The following is a 23,329-nucleotide window of genomic DNA, read 5'->3' as shown; positions in this document are numbered from 1 at the left end:
TTTCTGACTGCAAGGCCCTCTGCTCATGGGAGCTGTCTCAGGCCTTCCTGATGACACTGCCCTCGGGCAGATGGAAATCCCTCTGCACCCAACACATCTCGTGGACTGGGGAGTGCCGACCTGGGCTTTCTCACACCCATCCACCTGGATCCAGCTCTTAGATTGGGGGAATCCTCAGCTTCCCTTCACCCCTTCCCTCTGCACTTAGGACCCTCCAAATATTTCTGGGGTGCATCTGGTTCTCCCTTTCTTAGAGACCCCAAAATTTCTTGTTTTTTCCTGCATCCTCTTCTTCCTCCCTCTAATCCAGAGAACCTTTCCAGTTGCATATTTCCACTTGGATTCTCTCAGGGCCTGGACTTTTGAAACTCAGAAGTCTTGTCTGTTTTCTGCAGGAACCTTCTTTCCCTCAGGCACTGAATACGCAATTCAGAGTAGTCTCAGACGGGCCAAGGGTAAAAGGAAACACCAGGAGAAAAATCTTTCACTTAAATATTTCTAAAGAACATCCCCACCACATAGAATCCCTTGGCAAACTCAGAACCAGACTCCTTAAGCATGAATCATCTTTATTGCCACTGAGGTTTTCCGTCATGACGGTAAGCCATTCTTGACTCTCAAGAGCCTGGAGCATATGTAGCCAAGGGATTGGGAATGCCCTTGGTAAGAATCAGCTACTATTCTGGAATGGTCAGCAGCATGTAATCCTGTGGATAGAAACAGAGAACTGCACCCTTCTGTCCAGTCTCGTTGCTGGACATAAAACCTGGGTTCAGATTTGAGCATAAGCTGAGGGTCCTGAAGCTAAACTTTAAGTCTGGGATGTCGAGTCACCTTCTGCCAATTGCCAGAGTAGAGCTGGCCGATATTGGTGGTCATGGTAGTTCCTTGTGTTTGTAAAGGGAACCCTCATCTCCAGCTCACAGGAAGAACTATCTTTATCCCCATTTTACAGACAAGGACAATAGGCTCAGAGTGGGGCAGTCTCTTGCCTGAGGTCACACAGCCAGGAGGCAGCAGAGCCACCTTCAACCCTGTCCTGTCTGATTTTCTCTGCCTCACCCTTAAAGTCCCTTCCTGCTCTGCCGTTGAGAGTGTGAATCTTTTTAAGGTGGGAGACACAACAATGAAGGGCGTTTCTCAGCACCAAGCCCCACCTATCGGCCTCCTTTTACTTGACCACCGCCCCTCCTCAGATTCGCCCACTGTGGGAAGGGAAGAGGACCAAGGAAGCAGGCGGCTCCGGGGGGCAGACTCAGAGCTGGCACACTCCCATGTGCCACCGCCGTGTCCCTCTGTTGGGTTTGTCTGCCCTCTGGTCTCCGGCCGGGGTTTGGCCGCTGGGGCAGCCCTGGCCCCACCCTCTGGCGGCTCGCAGGCACCAGAGGCAGCAGCCCTGTTCTGGGGTCAGGACCCCTGAGCTCTAGGGAGGCCGGTGGTCTGGGTTCAGGCGACAGGCTTTGGAGTTCAGGGAACCCCAGGTGGAATCTCTGCTCTGCTGCCCATGGCAAGTTTTCTGCCTCTCTGAAGCTCAGTTTCCTCAGATATAAACCGGGGAAAATAATAGCATGAACTGATGGAGCTGTGTGATCACGTATGGGAGGCATTAGAGCACTCAGTGAGCTGCGGTCCAGCTCTGCCCCCCAAGGGGGTCATGCAGTCTCTCGGAGCCTCAGGGTCCTCATCTGTAAATAGGAGTCAGATCCAGATGGCTGTGGGCAGGCGAGATAAGGGAGGGAAAGGCCTGGCACACAGATTGCCTCCTCGCCCTGCGCCTCCATCTGCAGGAAAAGGACTTGGCAGCTCCGGGGCTTGGAGGTGCTTCCGGCTCTGACCTCCCCCAGGTGTCTCAGGAAGCTCCCTTTCCCCAACACTCACCTCAGAGGAGAGCATTCTACTCTGGTCGAAGGAGATGCCTTTTATGTCGGGCAGCGGGAGACTCTGTCCTCTGAGCCGTTCTGTGGGGGGTTGGGCAGGGGCGCTCAGTGCCCTGGGGGCAGGGGTCTCTGGGTGCAGGCTGGTTGACCCCTGGCTGCTTCAGGGCCCAGAACAGGGAAGGGACTCGGCGAGACCCCCTCCCCGTCCTCAGCCAGGACCATCTCCAACCCCCATCACGCAACTCAGAGCAAGCAAGGGCCCCAGCCCCGAAAGCAAAGTCCCCAGAGTAAATTTTATCCATTTACTAAAAACCTGTCTTAAGGGAAATTCTTCCTGAACGTATTCAGTGACTATGGATACGTTCTTATAAATGTATTCTTATCGCTATTTTAGGAATGTTCGATTTGTTGAAGTCTTCCTATGAATATATTAGTGAATTTTATTATTCTTGTTTAGTTGAGGGAATCTGCTAAAAAGGTTCCTAAAAATACTAACATGTTGGTAGAAACAAAATGTTTCAAAAAAGGATTAAAAAGAAGTCAGTAAAACTGAAAAATTACCCTTAAAACACTAGAAATTTGGTTATATTAATAAGAAAACATCCATGGACAATATCAAAGAAAGGCAATATTCATGAAAATACTCATATTTATCAAATATATGAAAAACATTAAAGCAAGTTTTTGGTAAATTGATAAATTTCATAAACTTGGAGAATTGGTCATTTTGCAAATTGAGTTTCAGTGAGTTAGCCTTTCAGCAGATATTTTTTTCAGCAAAATGAGTTTTGGAGATTTGTCTCTGAAGACCTGGCCTGGGCCTCTCCTGCCCCTCCTCTGTGCTGACCAGCACCCCCCACCCTGGGGGAGAGTCTGAGACCCCCTTGTAGGCCTAATGTGCTTTTCTGGCCCAGACAGGTAGGGGGGTGGGATGGAGGAACAGGGACAAGGGCCTCTGGTCTCCACATCTGTCCTGGACTCTTGCAGAGGCAGCCACTGTGCACACCCTCTTCATTTCAGTCTCTCTCTGTGCTGAGGCCACATGACCCTGCCCTCAGCACAGGCTTAAGCGAGCCTTTCCCCTGCCAGTGCTCCCACCCCTGCATCGCCTCTTGCAGGCAGCCCTCCAGGGGCCCCTGGAGCCCTGGCTTTCTCACCTTGTGAGGGAGCTTTTGGGCAGGTCCCAAGGCCTGCAGTGTGGGCTCCAGCGTGAATAGTGCCCCTGCCACTGTGAGACCTGCTGCCCAGCCCAGCCTTGCCTCTGGGTCATCTTGTGACTCTTACCGTCCAGGCTCTAAGAGGCACTTGTTGAGTGAGCTGCACGTGGTAGGCACCGGTGAGGGTGGGGACCCTCCTCCCCAGCCCGTCGCCCTGTCCCAGGTCAGGTGGCACCCTTGCCCATCTGGGCTCTCTCTGGCTACTTGCTGGCCTTTCTGTCATCTCCTCATCATCTTCCTCTGCCATGCCCCCCCCCCACCCCCATCGGTCTCCCTTCTTGAACATAAATTTGCTCACTTCATGCCCCTGCTCAGAACCTGCCCTGGCTGCCATGGGCCTCAGGACAGATCCAAACCCTTCAACCTGGTCAGCATTTGCTCCTCACCTGCTCCTCTAGCCTCACCCTCAGTCCCAACATGAGTCCTCAAGTTGACTCACAGAGAAGAGCCCCTGTGATGGAAGCAAGAAGCCAGGGCGCTGGGCTCAGCCTTGCCGGAGACTTACTGTGTGACCTCTCTGGGCCTGGGATGGAGGGAGACCATCAGAATCACTGGGAGGTGGCTGGTGATTTCTGAGTTCTAAGGTCTGGGCTGTTTATCCTACATGTATTTCCCAAGTGCCTTCTGGGCATCAAGCATGGGACAAGGTGCTGAGGCCACAATGGGAACAAAGACAGACTGGGTCCCTGCCGTGGGGCAGCTCACCATCTGGTGGGGACACGGGTACTGATCACACAATCATGGGGATGAATGGGTGACTGTTATACAAACTGGTGAGTTCTGTGGGAGTTCAGAGCAGAGGAGCCTGGTGGAGCCTCTACACTCTCATAAGACTCACTCCCCACTCCCCTCTCACTTCCTGAGATCACCTCCCCCCAAACTACTGGCACTCGTTATTTCAGGTCTGCTTCTGAGGGGGTGCAAAATAAGACAGTGGTGTTTGGAAAAATTTTGGATTTGTTGCTGACATTTAAGATGAGGGTGATGTCTTAAAAAGCACAGATTGCTGACATCTCTCAAAAGATAAAAAAAATATCCATCCTGCTGGCAACGTCCGACTGAGCTGAGTGTGAGCTGCTGCAGTCTTCCGTGGGCCCCACCTGTGCCACTTCCCTTGGGTAGGTGCCCTGCCTGACCCTGCAGGCACTGGGGTTGTGAGCCCTGGGCTCCCAGTGCCTCTGAGGGCCCTTCCCATTCTCCCATTCCATCATGCTAACTTGCCACTCGCCCCATCACTGCTTGCACGTACAGCCTGGGAGAAGAACAGGAGGGCACACACAGCCCCTTCCCCAGCACCCCATGGATCCCAGGGTCTCCACCCTGCCTCCATCTGTCTTGTCCGTGGCTTGTCTAAACTGACCCCAGGGGACAAGGCAGAAAGCAGCTGTCACCTAAAGATGCAGTCACTCCAGATATGGTTGCTGCTGTTCCAGGCTTGACATGGTATGTGGGGCACGAGGGAGAAACACAAAGGGGCTCACCATTATGCAGGGGCACAAAAATCCTTTGCAGAAGCGCAGAGACAGGGGGCTGCAGATGTTGTGCCTGCCACCGATGAAAGAGAAACGGGAAGGTCACTTCAGCTGGGTCAGCAGATTCCAACCACAAGAATGTGTATAGATGCCCACAGGGGATCAGGAGAAGTCCTGGGGACTGCACTTTTAAAGGACATTGGAGCCAGATGACCAGATTAGGGAAGGGACTAGGGAAGGTGGAAGGGCATGAAAAAGAGACTCCTTCACCCCAGGTTGCAATGACTGCCTCCACATCTCTGCAGGGCAGCCTTGGGGAAGGGGAACCCAGTGGTTGGATGGGACCCCATGACCAGAGCTTCTTTGAGTCAGTCTAAGGAGGAACTCTTCCATGCTGAGAGCTTCCTGGTAATGTCTCATTGAGGATGTGTCACATTGAGATAGTAAGCCTCCTGTCACCAGGGGTATCCAAGGAGTCTTGATCAGGGCTGCCCCAACCCACCTGGATAGATTAGAAAAAAATTCCCTTTCTTCAAGACATTCTTTTGTCATCAGTTGGGCAACTGCTATAAACATATGCATATCTGTATTGTCTATGATGTGGGTGGCTTAGAAAATGCATGACCTGTCCAGCCATACACAGCAGCCCTCATCTGAATGACCACCCACAAATAATGTCACAGAAGAGATCCTTGACCTGGACAGATGATCTTTAGCACCTCTCAATCCTGGGATACTGTGAAAATAAGGACAGAGCAAGACCTGATGTATCAGGGATGATATTTCTGAAGTCCTTCCCTGATGCGTTCACTCAGCCTTTTTGTTTTGTTTTTCCTCTTGCAGCCTTCCCCAGTTACGCTAGAGCCTGAGGCTCAGTCCTGGGGACGTCCTGGGATAGGACGTCCCCAGGTTGGGGAAAAAGGGGAGTTACTGTACATGTCCTTCCTTCAAGACAGGCAGGGGCGTGGACAACCCTTCCACCGACCCCAGGGAGCAGGAACCACCCCCTGGGGAGAGACCATGTGCTTCACCCTTGTAGACTCTTCAACTGTGACGCTGGGGCAGCGCCCTGAGGGTGGGGAGGGCCCAGATCTGTCACATGTCAGCAGAAATGCACAGGTGGGCACACGTGCCTCAGGACGCCATACTGGGTAGAGCCTGGAGGGGAAACTTGGAAGGGGTGGGCACATAGCCCTGCTGGGGGTGCAAACTGTGAACAGACTGAATATTTCCCCAAAAGTGACTGTTTTCAGCCTGTAGAGAAGGGGATGCTCTTACAAATCCTGCTGTCAAAAATGTTAAAAGTTGGCAGATCTGGGTATTTGAGTGGGAGGTATGTTGGAATTCTCTGTATGGGGTTTGTATTATTTTTGCAACTGTTGTGTAAGTTTGAAATTATTTCAAAATAAAGAGTTAACAAAAAACAAACCATAAGTGTAAAAAAGAAAAAAAAAGTCCTGCTGCCATCCTGGACACTGTTTTCACTTCTTTTTCACACATCCACTCCATCAGGAAAGCCTGGCAGCTCTACCTTCAAAACCCATCCTGTACCTGATCATTTCCAGCTCCACTGCCCTGGGCGGAGCCTCCCTGTGCCTCACCTGGATCATGCCACCAGCCTCATAGCCCCAGGCCTCTGGCCCTGGCCTCCTTTGGAGTCTTTGCCGAAAGCTCGCTTCTCAAAGAGGCCTCCCATGATCTCCCTCGATAACCCCTACCTCCCACTTTCCAGGCCTGGACCCTCCTCTTTCCCCCCTTTTCCACAGCATTATAACCTTCCTACATACTGTATACTTTAATTTATGTTTGTTGTTTATTATGTGACCTTGCCCTGCTAGAATGTGAGCTCCTCCGGGGCAGGGACCTTTGTTTCCTTCACTGAATACATCTCAAGGACCTAAGACAGGGCCAGGCACACAGTAGGTGCTCAATAGAGATCTGTTAAGTAAACAGTGAAAGGATGAAACGGACAAGTTTAAGTTCCCTCAGCTCCGCCCACCCCAGCAGGAATGGGTGCTCCAGGGCGAGATGAGATCTGTGCTAGAAAGTGAAGGAGGCTTTCAACCCATTGCCCATTGGTCTTTTCTCAGGCTTGCTTGTGGCCCTTCAGGACCCCAGGGAGGTCAAGGCTAAGGGAAGAGACTCACCAGCTTCTCCAGGTCGGCAGGGTAAAAGCCCAGGGCCACCACAGCGCTACCAGAGAAAAGAGATCACCCTTGGGTTACAGCAGCTGTTTGGGGGGCAGCGCTCCCTGAGCTATGAGTCACCACACTCGGGCTCTGATTCCGACTCTGTCCCCCTCGCTGTGTGACCCCAGGCAAGTCCTGTCACCTCTCTGAGCCTCGGTTCCCTCATCTACATAATGGGCATAATTTTCTCCTGGACCCATCTGCTCCCAGGGTTGTGGTGAGGATCAAATGTGAGGTGTGAGGTGGCCAAAGAGCATGAAGCTCGAAAACAGTAACTGCAGCTAACGCAGATCATCTCTTCTAATGTCACTGCAGCTCTGTGTGTGACGTACTATTTTCACTGTCCTGTGTCTGTTGCATCCCCACGAGGTTTCTCCTCTGGAATCTTTTCAGAACCAACCTCATCTCCACATCACTCCATATCAGATTATTTTGCTCTGGGAGAAGAAAATAATCACCACTACCACCATGATAATAATAACTAATGTATATTGAGTGCTAAGCACTTTATACATGGATGTCATTTTATCCTATTGAAACTCCGGGCTCTAACAATGGCTCTCTTGCACTGATTGAGAAATTGAGGCGCAGAGAGCCTAAGTCACTAGCTAAAGGTCACACAGCTCTTAACTCACTATGTGGGAAAAGGCCCCCAGCTGGAAGTGGCCCCACAGTGAAGGTGGAACAGTGGCTCCTACCCTGTGATTTCCAGTTGGAAAACAGCCAATCAGGCTTGCTTCTGGGGTCTCAAGGGACAAAAGCCTGATCCCAGGCATTCTCAAATGATCTGCTGCATGGGTACTCCAAGCCGGCTGATCATCTGCCTGCTGAGCTTGTGATTTGTATCCTGGGAAACTGGGCCCTCCTCTCCAGCCTTAAGCTGTCCTTGCGTATAGCTACCAGCACAGGCTAACAGGCTGCCAGCCTGGCCCTGGATGAAGCAAGGGGACCATGCCTTATTGGTGAATTAGTTGGTTCTGAGTTATTCAGAAGAGGGGATTTAATCTTGGTTTTCTCCCTCTTCACTGCCCATTCTGGGCGGAGATAAAAATGACCAGAGATAAAAAAATACATTTCATTGAGCTCCCTACATTTGGTAGAGGCTGCTTCTGAGACTCAGTGGGAAAGAGTGCTGAGATTAATTAGTGCTGTTCATCTTGGGCAACTTTAGGGGGAATAGCTGCCTTTTGAGTTACCTGTTTGCTAATCAAGCTTTAGGCCATGAAAACTTCCCCTTTCTACTTCACATAGCCTGGTCCTCCAAGACCACCCAGATTCCTCTCTGTCACTTAAACTTTCCCAACCACTCCAGTCCTTGATAATCTTTCCCTGAGGCAGTATAAGAAACTTTTGAATTAGACAGACCTGAGTTCAAATACAGCCTCTACCTCTTAACAGCTGTATCCCAAGACAAATTCCTTCCACTCTCTGAGCCTCAGTTTCCTCCTCTTATTACATGGGACTACTAGTAATATCCATCCCTAAAGGTGCTGCAAGGATCAGATGAGACCATGTATGTAAAGCTCTGGGCACAATGATGGGTACTCAGTAGGTGTTTCACTGAGGGTGTGCTAGACCCCAAATGCCTTTTGACTACACCCTACACTCTGGTGGGGAGAGTAATCTGTCTTGGGTGCTGTGTTTTTTTCTCCTGTCGATCCCAAACACCCTGAGGGAGCCCACATCTGAACCTGTGAGCTGAGCACATAAAGGGTGCTCTGGGGAGGACTGGCATTGATTATGCAGAAAGAGCTGGCTCATGCTACACCTTAACAAAGACCTATTAAGACCCTACTGTGCGCCATGGCCTTAGTAGGCACTGGTCCATCCTTTCACCTGGCATTTGGAGGCAAGAAAGGGGGGCTGTTACCTTTTGTTTATTTTTAATCAGTGAGCTTCTGCCTTTGCCCTCACTCCCCTCCCAGAACCTAGCTGTCCTTCGTTGGGTGCCAGGCACACTGAGGACCTCATGTACTTGGGCTCATTGAATCCTCACAAAACTGAGGAAGTATCATCTCCATTGTACAGGTGAAGAGAGAGTGACAGACGTGCCAAAGGCCACCCAGCTGGGAAGCGTTGGCTCCAAAGCCTTTGGCCTTAACCATGAAGCTCCTTTTCCTTCCTCCCTTCCATAAATCACCCTCTTCCTGCTGATCCAAGTCAATGGCAGGCATGGAAACTTACACCCTTTAACCACATCCCCCATTGCCCTATCTCTCCCCCTCTCTCTTTGTTAGATGTCTTATTTTTTCTGAACATCCAAAGCCCCCCAAAATCACCTGTCTGGACTGAACTGGATGTTTAATTTCCCATCTCTTGAGGAAAACACAGCTTCTGAATGGAGTATCTACAAGGAATTCAATTAGGTTAGAGTAGGGGAAGGACTAATGTTCCAGCCAGAAGGATTTCCTTCCTCCCGGCCCCCCATGAGTATTCTCCAGGGCTGCCCCCTCTCACCCATGCTGCACCCCCACCCCTTCCACTGGGATGACTCCTCCTCTGGGTGAACTTGGGGGAGCAGGCATTTATGTACATTAATGTTAAAGCAACTTCCACGGCTGCCCAAAGGTGTGGACTGGTGGATTATTGGTAATTTCGTGGTGGTGCCCCCCTGTGACCCTGCCTCCAGCCTCCGAGTCAGCAGGTCTGCGGGGTCCCCTCGCAGCGGCCCCAGCCCCTTGTGGAACACAGAACTTCAAGTCTCACTCACCCAGGAAATGGCAATGGAGGATGAGTTGCTGGGCCCCAGCAGCACCAGTGAGCCCAGCTGAGTGACCGTGGCCTTGTGGCCATCGAGGTGGACGGTGGGAGGGTCAGGGGTGCTGATGGTCAGTCGCACGCTTGCCCTGGACTGATAAGAAGCATGGAGGAGGTTAAAACAGAAAAGGTGCAGGGAGGGACAGAAGATGGTTTTCCTTGGCCTCTAGCTTGGAGGAATGGGAACAAGACCATCTTAAGAATCAGGGTGTCTAGGCTTTCATTCTAGCCCTGCAGCAACTTGCTGTGTGACCTTGGGGAGGTCACTTACCCAGCCTGAGCTTCTTTGAGATGGAATTGCATCCTCCTTCTCTGGACATGCATGGCAGGTAAGATTTTGGAGACAGATTCCTAGTGCCACCATGTACAAGTTGTATGGTTTGAGGCAAGTTTCTTAATCTCTCTGTGCCTCAATTTTCACATTTGTAAAATGGGATAATAATTGCACTTACCCTTTAAGGGTGTTGTGAGGATGAAATGAGCTAATTGATGTAAAGTGCTTACAACAGAACCTGGCACATAGTAATGCTACAGGCATGCCAGCTATTGCTGTTGTTACTGTTGTTTGTCCATCAGTGCCCCATTCTAGAAGCCTTTGAAGAGAGGGCATTGTCATAGATTGAGCTTGGATTTTGGAGCCAGGGGTCTGGGTTCAAATTCTAGTCCTGCCACTTATTGAGCAATGTGAGCCTGGGTGAGAGAACTCACCTTGGGGAGCCTCTGTTTGCTCATCTATCAAAAGGGGGTGATAGTACAGGGTTGCTGGAGGCTCCTGTTGATGTATTTGAGAGGGGCTGGCACACAGAAGCCACCCCCTATGATCTGCCGTGTGCACATCTCTCTCCCTCTCTAGGTCGGCAGGACCGGGGTCAGGGTCTTGTTCAACAGTGAATAACGCTGGTGGCCATGCAGCTCGGAGCTAACCGCTTCACTTACATTGTCTCTTTTAATCCTCACAACCCCCATGAATACAGAGAAGGCAACCCTGGCCCTACCCAGCCCCCTGCCCCAGGGACTCTTTCTTGAGTCCCTGGCCAGTGTGGGGAACACACCCACCTGGGGATCCGGTCCCAGCTCTCTCCGTGACAACAGCCAAATGAGGTGGGCAGCCTGGAAAAGGGCAAAGCATGTGTTGGACTTCAGAATCCCGCAGGTCTGTTCTGAGTAGCCTGGGGGGTCATTGGGGTTCGATGAGATGAAATTGTCCCCAGTGAACCTCCCTCACTCTGTCTCAGCCTGAGAGGAGCCAGTCATCTGGTTTCCCATTGATTTATCTGAAACGGTTGACTTTTTGTTGCTTCGATGATTTTTTTGATCACAAAAATTTCCACTGTGCTGCAACGTTGAAAGAATGTTGTAAGAGAACATTTGTAGACCCATCACCTGGATTCTTCTATCAGCATTCTTCTATACTTGCTCAATCACATTTCTATTCATCTAGCTATGCTCCATTGATTTTTGAAAATCACAAATCATTATAGAAAACAGTACAGAAATATATAAAGTAAAAAAGTAAAAGAACCTCTTCTCCATTCCCCATGAATTCTATTCTCAGGTTAACCTCTTGATATTTTGGAGTATATTCTGACAGAATTTTCTACACACCTACAAGCATGACTGTATGGAAACAGTCTAACCACACAGTCTTGCTCCTCTCAAGGTCAGAACACATAGAACGACTCCATCCTCTTTAACCACCACATAGTATTCCACACTGTGTGAACATAACCTGATTTATTTTACCAGTTCCCTTCTAATGGATGCTTGGATTTCCTTCATTTACCACCCCCAGAACAAGTGAAGCTGCAAATAACCCCCTGCCCAAATAACCACCTTGCCCAGTGGTAGACACGGAACTACAGGTTTAGTCCTGGCTGTCTCAGAGCTGCCGCTCCTGTGTGGGACGGAAGGCCTAGCAAGGGGAGGCAGGAGGCCTGGTCCCATCTGCTGGGTCACCTTGGCCCAGTCACTTTCCCCACCTGGGCCTTGGTTTCCTCATATGAAAAATAGGATAATAACATTAGATCTCTTCCTTATAAGGATCTTGGGATTTTGTTTATTCATCAGATGTTTACTGAGCACCCACCAGGTATCCTTCACACCTCATGATGTCCTTGGCCCTGCCCTCATAATGGGGGAGATGGTGAGTGAGCACAGTCATATATGTCATTAGAACACGATCAGTGCTTCGGTGCTTCAGAGGAAAAGAACAGAGAGAGGGAGAGAGAGGGAGAGAGGAAGCGAGGGCCGGAAGGCTCAGGGGCTCTCTGAGGAGTTGGCATTTGCATTGGGACTAATGGGCAGGGGGAAGTCTTCCAGGCAGAGAGGCCGGTGGGTGCAAAGGCCCTGGGGTGGGAACAAGCCGTGTGGCTGGTGTGCAATGGGCGAGGCGAGGGCGGAGGAGACAGCTGCAGACAGGAGGCTGGATTTTATTCAGTGTGACGAGGAGCCACTGGGGGCTTTGGGAAGTGATGTATCTGGATTTCTGATCTGATCCCCTCATCAACCCTGGGAACTTGCTTTTCCCACAGACCTCTGTGAGTCTGGCTCCTTGTCACTGTCCAGGCCACCTCCTCAGAGAGGTCTTCTCTGACTGTCCAGGGCAGCCCTCTCACCTCCGCCGGTCACTCGCCACCCCATTGCCCTGCTCACTTCTAATAAGATCAGTTATTTTACTTATCTGTTTCCTTGTTTGGTTTCTGTCCCCTCATTAGACTCCAATCTCTACAAGGTCAGGGACCCTGTGTGCACAGGGCCTGGTACACGGTAGCTAGACCCTTAATAAATATTCTTTGCATAAATAAATGGTACGTGTTGTGAAGAGAGCAACAAAGGGGTCTGGGTGTTCAGGGAAGTCTTCCCAGAGGAGGGGACTTCTGTGCTGGGTTCTGAAGGCTGAGTAGGAGTTCTCCAGGTGAGGCCCCGACAGGGGAAGTGACTTAAGCCCACCTAGCAAGACACCACCATCTGGATCTCGGTTTCTCCACGTGAAAAACTGAGCAATGAAGTAATGGCCTGTGCCCTCTCCTCTTCCTCAACCACTCACCGCAGGGTCCCGGGGGTCCACGCCAATCACTTTGCTCCTGTAGAGGCAGGCCAGGATGTTGTTGTAGACTTTCAGCTCAAAGACCAGGTCCGCCATGCTGTCTGAGGTTAACTTTGGGAGGGAGTGGGGGACCAGGTGGTTGGGCCTTGCGGCTCTCTGGCCTGGGCGGCAGGGCGTAACAAGCTTCAGAGAAATGAGAGAGGAAGGAGAAATTTAGCCGGAACAGCCTCCCTGGCCAACAAATGGTTACAGCTAATGTATTGAGCACTCACTATGTGCTAGGCATGGTGCTGACATTTCTGTGCACAATCTCAGTGGAACCTCACCACTACCCCATGAGATGGGAAATACTATTTTTATTATGTGACAGATAGGGAAACTGACACCCAGAGAGGTGAAGTGACTTACCCAAGATCTCACACCTGGTGACAGGTGCAGCTGGACTTTAAACCCATGGGACCTCTTTCCTTGCTACCCATCAATCGACCCCCCTTCCTTTCTCTGCACCTTTGTTAACCGTCCTCCCTATCCACTCCAGTCACTCTTGCCCCACTTTCTGTCATTCTGTTTGGACGAGGAAGGAGCGGTGGGCAGGGAGTTGAGCAGACACAGGCAGCCCCGGCCCTTCTCTGGGCCTTGGTTTCCCACCCCAAGGTCTGTCTGTTGGGGCACTGTGCGGGGTCCTGCAGCTCCGGGCCCGACCCAACCACCCCCTTGGTGGGGTCTGACCTTCACTCCCTGGACGCCCAGCCCCGTGGCCGCTCCTGCTCTCCCTGGGGTCAGCACAAGCTTCCCGAGGACAGGTTCCCTGCTGGGTCCCCTCGTCTCCTCTCTCCCTCTTTTCTCCCTCCTCCTTTGCCTGCCACCTCCTTTTCTGGCTCCTTCTCTTTCCTCTTTTCTCCCCGTCCCCCTTTCTGCCTCCTTCCCAGAGAAGCCCCTTCTCATTTTCCCTTTTTCCCACCTCCCAGTGGACACCCCGGAGGATCCACCCCCGCCAGGGGGCCGGCTCACCTGCACTTTCATCAGGATGGCCTCCTCCGTGAACTCCGTGGAGGTGACGTAGTACTGGAAGTCCTCTGTGCCCGTGGTGTTCGGGGCTAGGATGCAGAGATGAAACTGGGGCCCAGTCTCCCCAGGGGAAGGGATGCAGTGAAGTGGGGAGGTGGTGAAGCAGGGAGAAAGTGATGCCCCCTCTCTGCTGAGCCCGCGCTCCTCGAGGGCTGGGCCTGGGCCGGGTTGTATATATCATCACAACAGTCAGCCCTGTGGGCCTGTCGTGAATCCCATTTGACTGACTGGCAAACTGAGATTCAGCGGGGTGAAATGGCCTACCACGGCCCAAAGCCGCCCCTCCCCCCATTAGAAACTAGGCTCCCCGTGGGCAGGGTCTGTCTGTCTTGGTCCCTGTCGTATTTCCAGGTGGAAGCAGCGCCTGGCACACAGTAGGAGGGTAGCAGACAAGTTCCCGCAGTGGCAGGAGCAACGTACGCAGAATTATGTGCAACAGGTCGTTCAGCAGGGCGTTGACCAGGGTCGTGGCCAGGGGGCACACCTGGAGAAAAGGCATGAGGGGTCCCTGGTGTTGGGGCGAGGTCAAAGGGCTCTCCCTTGGGGTCACACCCCTCTCCCAGAGGCGGGGGAAGACGGCCACTCACAGTCTTCTGCAGGAGGAAGGGCAACACCTCATCCAGCATGCTGGTCACCAACTTCAGAGCTTCTTGCACCAGGAGGGGGTTCATCCTAGGGGCAGAGAGAGCCGGTGGGCTTTGACACACCACGGAGGGGAAGATTGAAGCCAGAGCAGGGAGTCCAGGGCAGGGCTGAGAAACTTCCTGTCTCCCTCCCTCCTCTCTCCTCTTCTCCACCCCGCTTCCTTTCCTTGCCTTCTTGCTGTCTCTCTCCCCAACTCTTTCCTCCTTCTCTTTCTTTCTTCTCGATTCTCTCTCTGCCTCTGTCTCTTTATTTCTCTCCCTGATAAATTTTAGGTCTCTGGGCTTTTCAAGCAAGGAGAGATCACACCTGCCAGTGGAGATCATGGGAAGCTTCCTGGAGGAGGTTGCTTTTGGGCTGGACAAATATGAGAATGGCAGACAGTGGCTGCCTAAGATGCCAGGTTCTGTGTTATGAGTGTCATGTGAGTTAGCTCATTTCATCCCCATAACCCCTTGCAGGCTGGATCCTATTTTACTGATGAGAAAACTGAGGTTCTTAGAAGTCAAATCTCTTGGCCTAGGCCCCACAGCTAGGAAGGGGCCAAGCCGAGATTTGAACCTGGGTGTGTCTGCACTCTTAGCTGTGACCTTCAGCATGGAGGCAGGAGATGCTGACAGGTGGCATTTGCAGCTTGTGGCCCTGGAGGTCAGCCTGTCCCTGATGACCCTGGTCACTGCAAACCACTAGGCTGGGGAGAGGTGGTCCCAGCCCTGAGTATCAGCAAGGGGCCGGGCAGCAGAACCAGTTGCAGGAAGGCCTGGTGCTGCCCCTGCTTGGCGAAGCCTGGAGCTGGGCAGGTACTCACTGCTTCAGCACCTCGATGCTCAGGTATCCTGGTGGGATGTGGCACTCTTCAAAGGCCACCTTGGTCTTGTTCCCTGTCTGTTCTAGCCGTACCCCGATGCGGATGTTCTTGATGACTTTGAACTGCATTATCCTGTAGGAACAGCAGGTCTGGGCAGGCTCCAAGGCAGAGACCAAGGTCCAGGCCAGACAGGCTGGTGGCCAGCAGGTTGCTGGGTGGGCTCAAATAAAAAAACTAAGAGATTTCATTAAAAATATGGATTTCGTACATCTTTGGAAGACTTGAAAGATATAACAACACTGAGCCAGTGCCCTCATGTGAAGGCATTCACCTGGAGCTGAGGGAGACCTAGAGATGGGGTACACATTCTCCAGTTTGCCAGTCCCCGCCCAGCTGACTGTCAAGTTGCATTATTATTGCACTATCTTTAACAGGGGAACGAGATATTTATCTTATAGCAGAGAAATAGTTCTCTGTGCCCATGTCTCTAACAGAGAAATATTTCTTTGTGCTCACGTTCCTATTAAAAAGAGAAGCTAGACAAAGAAAGCCATTTTTCACAAGAAAAACAGAAGTGGGCATGTTTCTAAGCAGCGTGTGAGAATGCTCCTGGTTAAAGTGCAATGCCACTCCCTCTGTTGGCTGTTGAGTTTGCAACCCCAGGTGTGCACAGTCATCCATATTTTCGAATTTTGCAGCAGTGAACTCTCACAACAGCCTGGTGCAGTAAAATGATTATACCCATTTTACAGGTGAGGAAACTGAGGCCCAGACACAGGAAGCCTCTTGCTTGAGTTCTCCTGTGTGTGCCCAACTCCACGGCGAGCTTGTACCAGATCCTCCTCAGCTCAACCCGGGTATGTGACCCATCTGCCTATTTTCTCTGACAGGGTGCGTGTCCCCTGGCACGCGAGTCCGAACTTTTATCTCAGCCTCTGCTGCTGACTCACCATGTAGTCCTGGGCAGGTCCCTCTCCCACTCTGTGCCTCAGTTTCTCCATCAGTAACAATGGATTTGCAACAGGCCTAAGTGAAAAGGATTATGGCGACCCTTGCGATGACATGAGACAGGTGGCTTCTGCTGGGCCTGCACAGCTCTTGAGCCCCGGCGGTGAGGGGCTGGACTACCCTGCACCCAAGTGGATGGGGCTGAGGCTTCCACCATGCACTCACCCCTGCAGCGAGAGATACAGTTTGCTGCGCAACGTGACCTGCAGCAGGCTGTCGCTCAGGATTTGCAGGCTGACCTCCGGTCCTTTGGCATCTTCTATGACCAACCTGGAAGAAATATGTGGGGCGTTGGAGCAGGAGGTCATTCCCTCCGTGCTGGGTTTTGCAGCTGGATGCCGGGCCTGGAGTCAGCAGGCCCTGGATCTGGAATCGCCCTGAGGAAGCCCCATGGTTGGATGCTGGGGTGCGATCCACTTCAGTGGACCTACGGGTAGACTGAGGTCTTGAAGTGGGGAGTGGCCTGGCTGAGCCCAGTTCTCCCGCTGTGGGCACTGGCCTCTTCCTACTCCCCAGTGCCCTTGGCCTCCTCTGGGGTCAGCTAAGCTGGGATGAGCGGCCGTTGCCCTTGCTGTAGCCTGGCAAGGCCTCTTTGACTCTGTGAAGCATGTGTGTCTGGATTGATTAGAGTAGGGGCAGACCTGGGAGAGAAGACCCTTGGCCCCTGGCCCATCCATGGAACAGTGGGCTGTAGTTCCAGCCCCCACACCTTCAAGACCTGGGCAAGTCCCTTCCCCTCTCTGGGCCTCAGTGTCAACCTCTATAAAATGGGGGAGAATACAGCAGAGGAGTTGTCGATGCATGTTTGACTTATTGGAATTCAAGTACAAGCATTTTGCAAAGTAAAACTGAGCAGGCGAGAGTTGGGGAGAGCAAGATGGCTGGTGACCCCATGGCCATCTGCTCAGGGGCCATTTGCCCTGCTGAGCACCCAGGAGAGAGGACGAGAGCTTCCTGCTCCTTTCAACAGCCTCAGCCCAGCAGTTCCCCAAGCTGAGGAGAGCCCAGAGTTTTATGTGCATTTTGAACATCAGTACAAGCAGGTGACCCATCTGGTGCCCACTGGAACAGGCAGCAATAAGTTTCAGTGCTTGAGGAAACCTGGCCAGGTCAGCCTTCCTAAAGGCTGGGTATCTGCCTCCAGCATGGAATCTTCCTGCAAGGGTTTCAGGAATGACTTGGACCATGTGGGTTTTTCCTTTGACACGTCGCCGTTGGGCTACGGCCCTCCCCAGCTGATGCCATGTGCCAGGGTGGGCGAGCGGAGGCAGCGAGAAGGCACAGCAGGGGTGAGTGGTGGTCAGTCCTGCACCTTGGCATGGGCTGGGGCAGGGATGGGGGCCTGGCACCCTCCCCCCAGGTCTTTCTTGGCCATGCCTTCACACACTCCAGGACCCTAGCTTTTCATTTAACTTCATCCCTGAAAAAAAATGTCTTCCGGACTTGATCATCCTAGGTCCTGCCTGGCTCTCCCTGCTCTTGTTGGGGGATGGATTCCTGGGGGTACCTGTGGCTGCATAGACTGACCTTGCAGGAACCCTCTCCCCTAGTTGAATAAATAGCCTCCATTTATGTTGGTATTTATTTTACCAGGAGTCTCCAACTCAGCTGCCTTTGGGGCTAGGCAGGTTATGTAAGCGAGCAGAGGGGGTGGCTGGGAACCAGTTTAAGAGCCACAGACCCTGTCCCAATTCCTGCCATGTGAGAGGTCAGCCAGGTCAATGATTTTTAGACAGAATCAGGAAGCCCAGATTTGGACTAAAACCCTCTTGATTTTTAGATGTTGACAATGAATTAAAATATTTTTTAAAACATGATGCAAATTTGCACAACCTCAGGTGTAGGATGAATGTGGCTGACGGGCTACCAGGTTGAGATCCCTGATTTAGACCCTAATGTGTTCCTAGAGAGATTAGAAGTGGCTTATAGAGGTTTAGGCATGATTAAAATACACTTTTTCCAGGCTGTAGCAAACGCCCCAGGACACTGGGGCCGCCCGCCTGTCTGCTCGCTGGTGAACTGGGCCACTTGGCAGGCAAGAACGTGGCGCTCAGGGAAGCAGGTCCTGCCTTGGGGACGAGAATGGCCCGAGGCAGCCTCGGCGACTCACCCGCCAGACCCGATCAGCGTCTTCAGCGGCAGGATGTCCTCCCCCAGGAGCAGCTCGCCAACGAGAGACAGGTCAAGCCCACTGCTCTTCTTGGAGAGGCGCTTTCCGACGAAGGGCAGGTAGTCCAGGACGGCGAAGTCTTCGCCTGTGGCCTCCGACACGGGCAACCTGGTCACGTGGTCCAGGATGTGGCTCTGGAAAAGCAGGTCTGAAATGTCTGAAGACACAAGTCCTCCTCAGGGTGGGGCCTCACCCTTCCTTCAGCCATTCACCAAATGCGACCCCAGCGGCTGCTCCAAGTCAGGAATTTCAACGGTCATTCAGCAACAAGGACTTACTCAGCACGTTCTCTCTTCTGGGCTCAGAGAATGGGAGTGAAGTGGCTCTTGACCCCACGGAGCTTACACTCTAGTGTGTGTGTGTGTGTGTGTGTGGGGCGGGCGATAGACAACACCGGAGCAAGCAGACACGCTTACACTAACATGGTAAGTGCTATACGGAAAATAAAATGGGGAGGCGCGATTGAGCAGGCGCAGGGAGAAGGTCGACCTCGGATGCAGTGGTCAGGGAGGGCTTCTCTGAGGAGGAGGCGTTTGCACTGAGCCCTGAATGAAGTGAGGGGCTCCGCTCCTGAAAGATCTGGGGGGAGAAAAGTGCAGGCATGGGGAACAGCAAGTGCAAGGGCTCTTGGGAAAGAGCCTGGTGAATTTTATGGACCAGAAATCAGTGAGGCTGGGAAAGTGGTGAAGGGAGTAGGAGGTGGAGGGACACTGAGGAGCTCACAGTCAAGTAGAGGGAGACAAACACACAGACAGATAGACAGGGAAACAAGTACAATTTGCTTGGATAAGGCCAGAGAAAAGACTTCACCAAAGGGTTCTGGGAACCCAGAGGAAATTTGGAGTGCTTCCTGGCCGAGGAGTCATTAGAGTTTTGCCTTAAAGGATGAGTCAGAATTCACTGGGCTAAGAAGGCGGGAAAGAGCATTTTAGGTGGAAGGAAAAACATAAGCAAAGGCAGGGAGGCTGGGTGGTCTATGGGGGCGGTCAGGGAACGTGGTGGTAAAAGATGCTGGAGGTGGTGCCAGGGCTTTGAACGCCAGGATGAGAAGCTTGGAGTTTCTCCTGAGGGCACTGGGGAGCCACAGCAGGTGCTAGAGCAGGGGATGGACAGGGTCAGCCTTGGGTGAAGGAAAATGAGTTCTGAGGCTGGCAAAGGAGCAGCCAGAGGAAGAGAGGCTGGGAGCAGGGAGGTAGAACCATTTCTCACCCTGTTCTGCCCTGCCTTCCTGCCCCCAGCAGCTCACATTTACCTGTTTCCAATTGACTCTTGCTGATCCGTAGGCAGAGCAGGTGCTGGGCCTCCCCTCGGGCCTGGGGCAGCAGCCCCCAGCACAGCAGAGACCCCCAGAGCAGCAGCATTCTCATGGCCAGGACCTGTGGACACAGAGCTGGGAATCCCAGGGGTACCTCAATGTCCTCCTGGCACCTCACTTCTCCCAGTGCTCCTAGAACCACCTCTCCCGCTTTCCTCCCCGACCCCACATCCGCTAGTCCCTGAACACAGCCTGCACTTCCCTCTGCCCGGAGTGCCCTTCCCCACCATGTGGGCGGGCTCTAAATCCAGGTTCTTCCTGACTGTGTGATCCCGAGCAGGTTACTTGACCTCTCTGTGCCTCGGTTTTCTAATCTGTAAAAGGGGAACACTCATAGGTTGCTGTGAGGAATACATTTAACAATACATGCATGTAGCAAGCAGTGAGTGCACAACAGCTGTCAGTGCAGCTGGATGGCACCAGATGTTAAAGGATGTACTACTCCCTTTTAACCCTGGTGGTTTCTGGACCTTGAGGAGGCCTGGGGGTGGGAGTTCGGGGGGAGTTATCATAGTGGCTGGGGTGGTGGGGGTGGGCACCTGGAGGGCGCGAAGTCACAGCTCTTTACCAACTAGTAGGGAAATATTTCAATATTTCAACCCATACCTTTATACCAGTTACTACCAGCCTAACCTCAGCCCTGCCCAAGAGCCAAAAGGGCATGTCTGGGACCCCAGAGCCTGCAGGCGGGGGCTCTCCGGGCAGGGGATGCAGCCTCTGGGACTGCAAGGCGGGGACCGGCAGGGATGCAGATGTCTCTGTGGCGGAAGCCAGTGTAAGCGGGGTTGTCTGAAAAGCAGCTGTCACCCCCAAGTCACAGCCATGAAGAAGCCACCAGAGTGTAAACACTGCCCTGAGTGGGCAGGGGACACTCCTAAAGTAGCTGAACCTACCCTGGAGTGTCTGAGGAAATCCTGGTGCTGCCTCAAATCAGCAATGTCTGGTTTTGTGCTCCTTGGAGACAAAGAAGCTAGAAACAGTGATTACATTGGGTAATAGGGAAAGCAAGCTTTTTGTTTGCTTGCATATGTAAATTTGGGGCTGTGGAATGTGTACTCATGAAATTAGCTGTTCTTATTTTGCTTCCATCCATCATTTGTCCACCTGGTGTTCAGTCAGCCCCTATGCCAAGCGCAATTCTCAGGCACTTCCCCTGAGTCAGGTCGCGCTGCCCTCCCTGTCCTTGGCCCTTCCCACCTGTCCCCCAGCCTTTCCACTTCTCGTCTCGAATCATCGATACCACCTGGACTTCTAGAGTCCTTGCTGTCCGCCAGGCACCACACCGAGAGCTTTACAAGCATCATCTCACCTTCGAGTCCTCATCACGAGGGCCTGGGATCCTTGATATCAGGCCCATTTTACAGACAACGAAATCGAGGCTCAGTGACCTGCCCAGAGCCTCCCGGCACCACAAGTCCATGCACCCCTTCACCATATTATTGCAGGTGCTCAAGAGATATTTGAGAAATGCCCAAGTAAATATCCTTGTCCTTACCTCTCCGAGAACTGGTCTGTCCTGAAACTACCCCTGGTCCTGTCGCTAGCTTCCTAGACAGCTAGGCTTTTATAACCTGAGCCCTGAAGCCTGGGGTGGGTGGGACAGACGGGCAGAAGTCCAACCACCTGGCAGGGTCTTGCCACTCAGAGAGATCTTCAGTGGAGGAACAGGTCCTGTTGGCATCGGGTGGCAAGGAGCTTCTGGCCCAAACTGAAAGGACCCATCACTGAGGCCCCAGGAGCTGGCTCGGGGCCCACAGACCCCAGGCAGGAAATGGGTGGGGCCCTGTGGTTTTGGGGGTGGGCCCTTTCCCTTTGGAATAGCATCAGAGCTTCAGGGCCCTGGGGATGGACCTCCAGCTCTTGGGAGTGAGTGAGGGCACGGCCAGGGCCAGGGTGGGGGTGAGGGACGGAGGCTGAAGGCTACGCCTCGTGACCATTCCCCATGCCCTTCCCACATACGCTGCCTTAATTTATTCCAGGCCCTAATTTCTGCTATGGTGTGGTTGTCAAGGGCATGGTCTCTGCAGCCAGACAGGCTTGGGTTCAGTAGCTGTGTGACTGTGGGCAAGTTACTTTCCCATTCTGATCCTCACTCTTCATGTCTGTAAAACGGGAATAATACTCTACTTGTATCTTTCAGGTCTTGTGAAGGTTCAGTGAGGCAACTCATGTAGATGTCAGCATGGGGCCTGGCAGAAAGAAAGGATTCAAAAAGAGTTTCTGATTTTAATTTCCAATTTTATAGATGAGGAAATAGGCAGAGAGGTTAAGTGACTTGCTAAGGGTCACACAGCATGTCTGTGAAAAAGATGGAGCTTGAAATCAGAGCCCAGAGAGGGCACAGGCCATCAAGTACAAGTCCCCATTCTCCACCAAATTGCTAAGCAAGGGCTTCTTACCTGGGAGCCCTCGCACCTCCACTGTGAGTGTGCACAGTTGGCTAAGTCAGCATCGACCTCCTCGTTAACTGCCGCCCAGAGTGAACGTCCCCATAGTGCCTGTCACTCATGTCTAGGTGGCTGCTTTCCCAGTGGCTAATTCCTCTGTTTTCACAGCTCGGGGATGGGGTTGGGACAGATGTTCCACTCCGTTTTGCAGCTGGCGATGCAGGACAGAAGGGCTGAGGGTGGAATGGTGGGTTCTGGAAGGCAGCAGCTGCACAGGAGAGGCATGGTTAAGGTTGGCTAGTTCTGAAATTCTCACTTTGGCTAATGTTAATACGGCTTGGTAGTGCATATTAGGAGGGATGTACTTATTCTAGAATATCGGAGTTATAAACTCATGAATTTTCTGGGTTGGAAAAAGTGGGCAGGCAATGACTGTTGCTAAATGTACAAATGTAAAAAAGTTCTCACATGTGGGAGAACAAATGAATGTTTACCATACAGAGTGTTGAAAAAGGGATGGTATTTGGGAAAAAAACATAATCAAAGCAAACTGGAGTCATGGTCAACAGTAACATTGTGATATACTTCCATTAAATGTAACAAAGACAATACACCAAAGCTAAATGTGTATGAGAGGGGGATATAAGGGAGAGATATGCGATTCTTGGTAGTGGTGTTGTTTTCTGTCCTTACTAATACATTGTATTGTATGATACTTTATTTTTCTTTTCATTATTATCTTTTTTATTATTCACCAAAAATCCCTTTTTCATAGTAACCAATATGTTCAAGTGTTAACTGGTGATAAATGTACAACTATATGATGATACCATGAACAACTGATTGTACACTGTGGATAATTTTATGTTATGTGAATATATCTCTATAAAATTATAAGAAAAAATATAAATGGGGTAAAAGTGCTGGAGAAAACACGGAGAGAGGGATGTACTGATTTACTTTGATGAGGAGGCAGAATCGTGTAGCCTAGCTGAAAAAAAAAAAAAAACAAAACAAAGAAGGCAGATCCTCCTCATTTCTGTCCCTTGGGTCACAGCATTACTGCCAAGTGGGCTCCACCTTCTGCCTGGGGCTGAGAAAGTCTCTCGGATTCATTTTTGCATCTGAGCCCCCAGTGCAGGATGTTTGCGGAAGCACAATAAATAAACAGAATAGGAGGGAACAATTTGGCCTGGGGTTCTGTGGACTCCATCTGTTTACTTCAGTGACTAATCTCTGCTCGAGGTGGGAGATTTGCTGGGGTCACCTCCATGAAAGGGAAGCCCTGGGAAGACACACAGAGGTACAAGTTATGGTGACTCCCTCTCTCTGAGCCTCAGTGTATCTATCTGTAAAATGGGAACATTAATGCC

The 23,329-nt window shown here is 51.8% G+C and overlaps 1 protein-coding gene across 1 annotated transcript; it reads right to left on the bottom strand.

The window, feature by feature from the left end:
- Window positions 1–677: 677 nt before the first annotated feature.
- Window positions 678–19,624, bottom strand: LOC119515281. Its single transcript, XM_037811148.1, has 14 exons — window positions 19,507–19,624; window positions 18,195–18,411; window positions 16,250–16,354; window positions 15,077–15,208; window positions 14,214–14,298; window positions 14,047–14,110; window positions 13,570–13,655; window positions 12,559–12,741; window positions 10,569–10,622; window positions 9,466–9,618; window positions 9,035–9,102; window positions 4,576–4,877; window positions 1,879–1,958; window positions 678–707 (listed from the first exon to the last, which is right to left on the bottom strand). Exons 1-14 carry the CDS (start codon window positions 19,619–19,621, stop codon window positions 678–680), a joined length of 1,674 nt encoding a protein of 557 aa, XP_037667076.1. The 5' UTR covers window positions 19,622–19,624.
- Between the last annotated feature and the right edge of the window lie 3,705 nt (window positions 19,625–23,329).

This window comes from Choloepus didactylus, chromosome 19 (assembly GCF_015220235.1).
Source record: "Choloepus didactylus isolate mChoDid1 chromosome 19, mChoDid1.pri, whole genome shotgun sequence".
NCBI lineage: Eukaryota > Metazoa > Chordata > Mammalia > Pilosa > Megalonychidae > Choloepus > Choloepus didactylus.
This window is presented reverse-complemented; position numbering and strand designations above follow the sequence as displayed.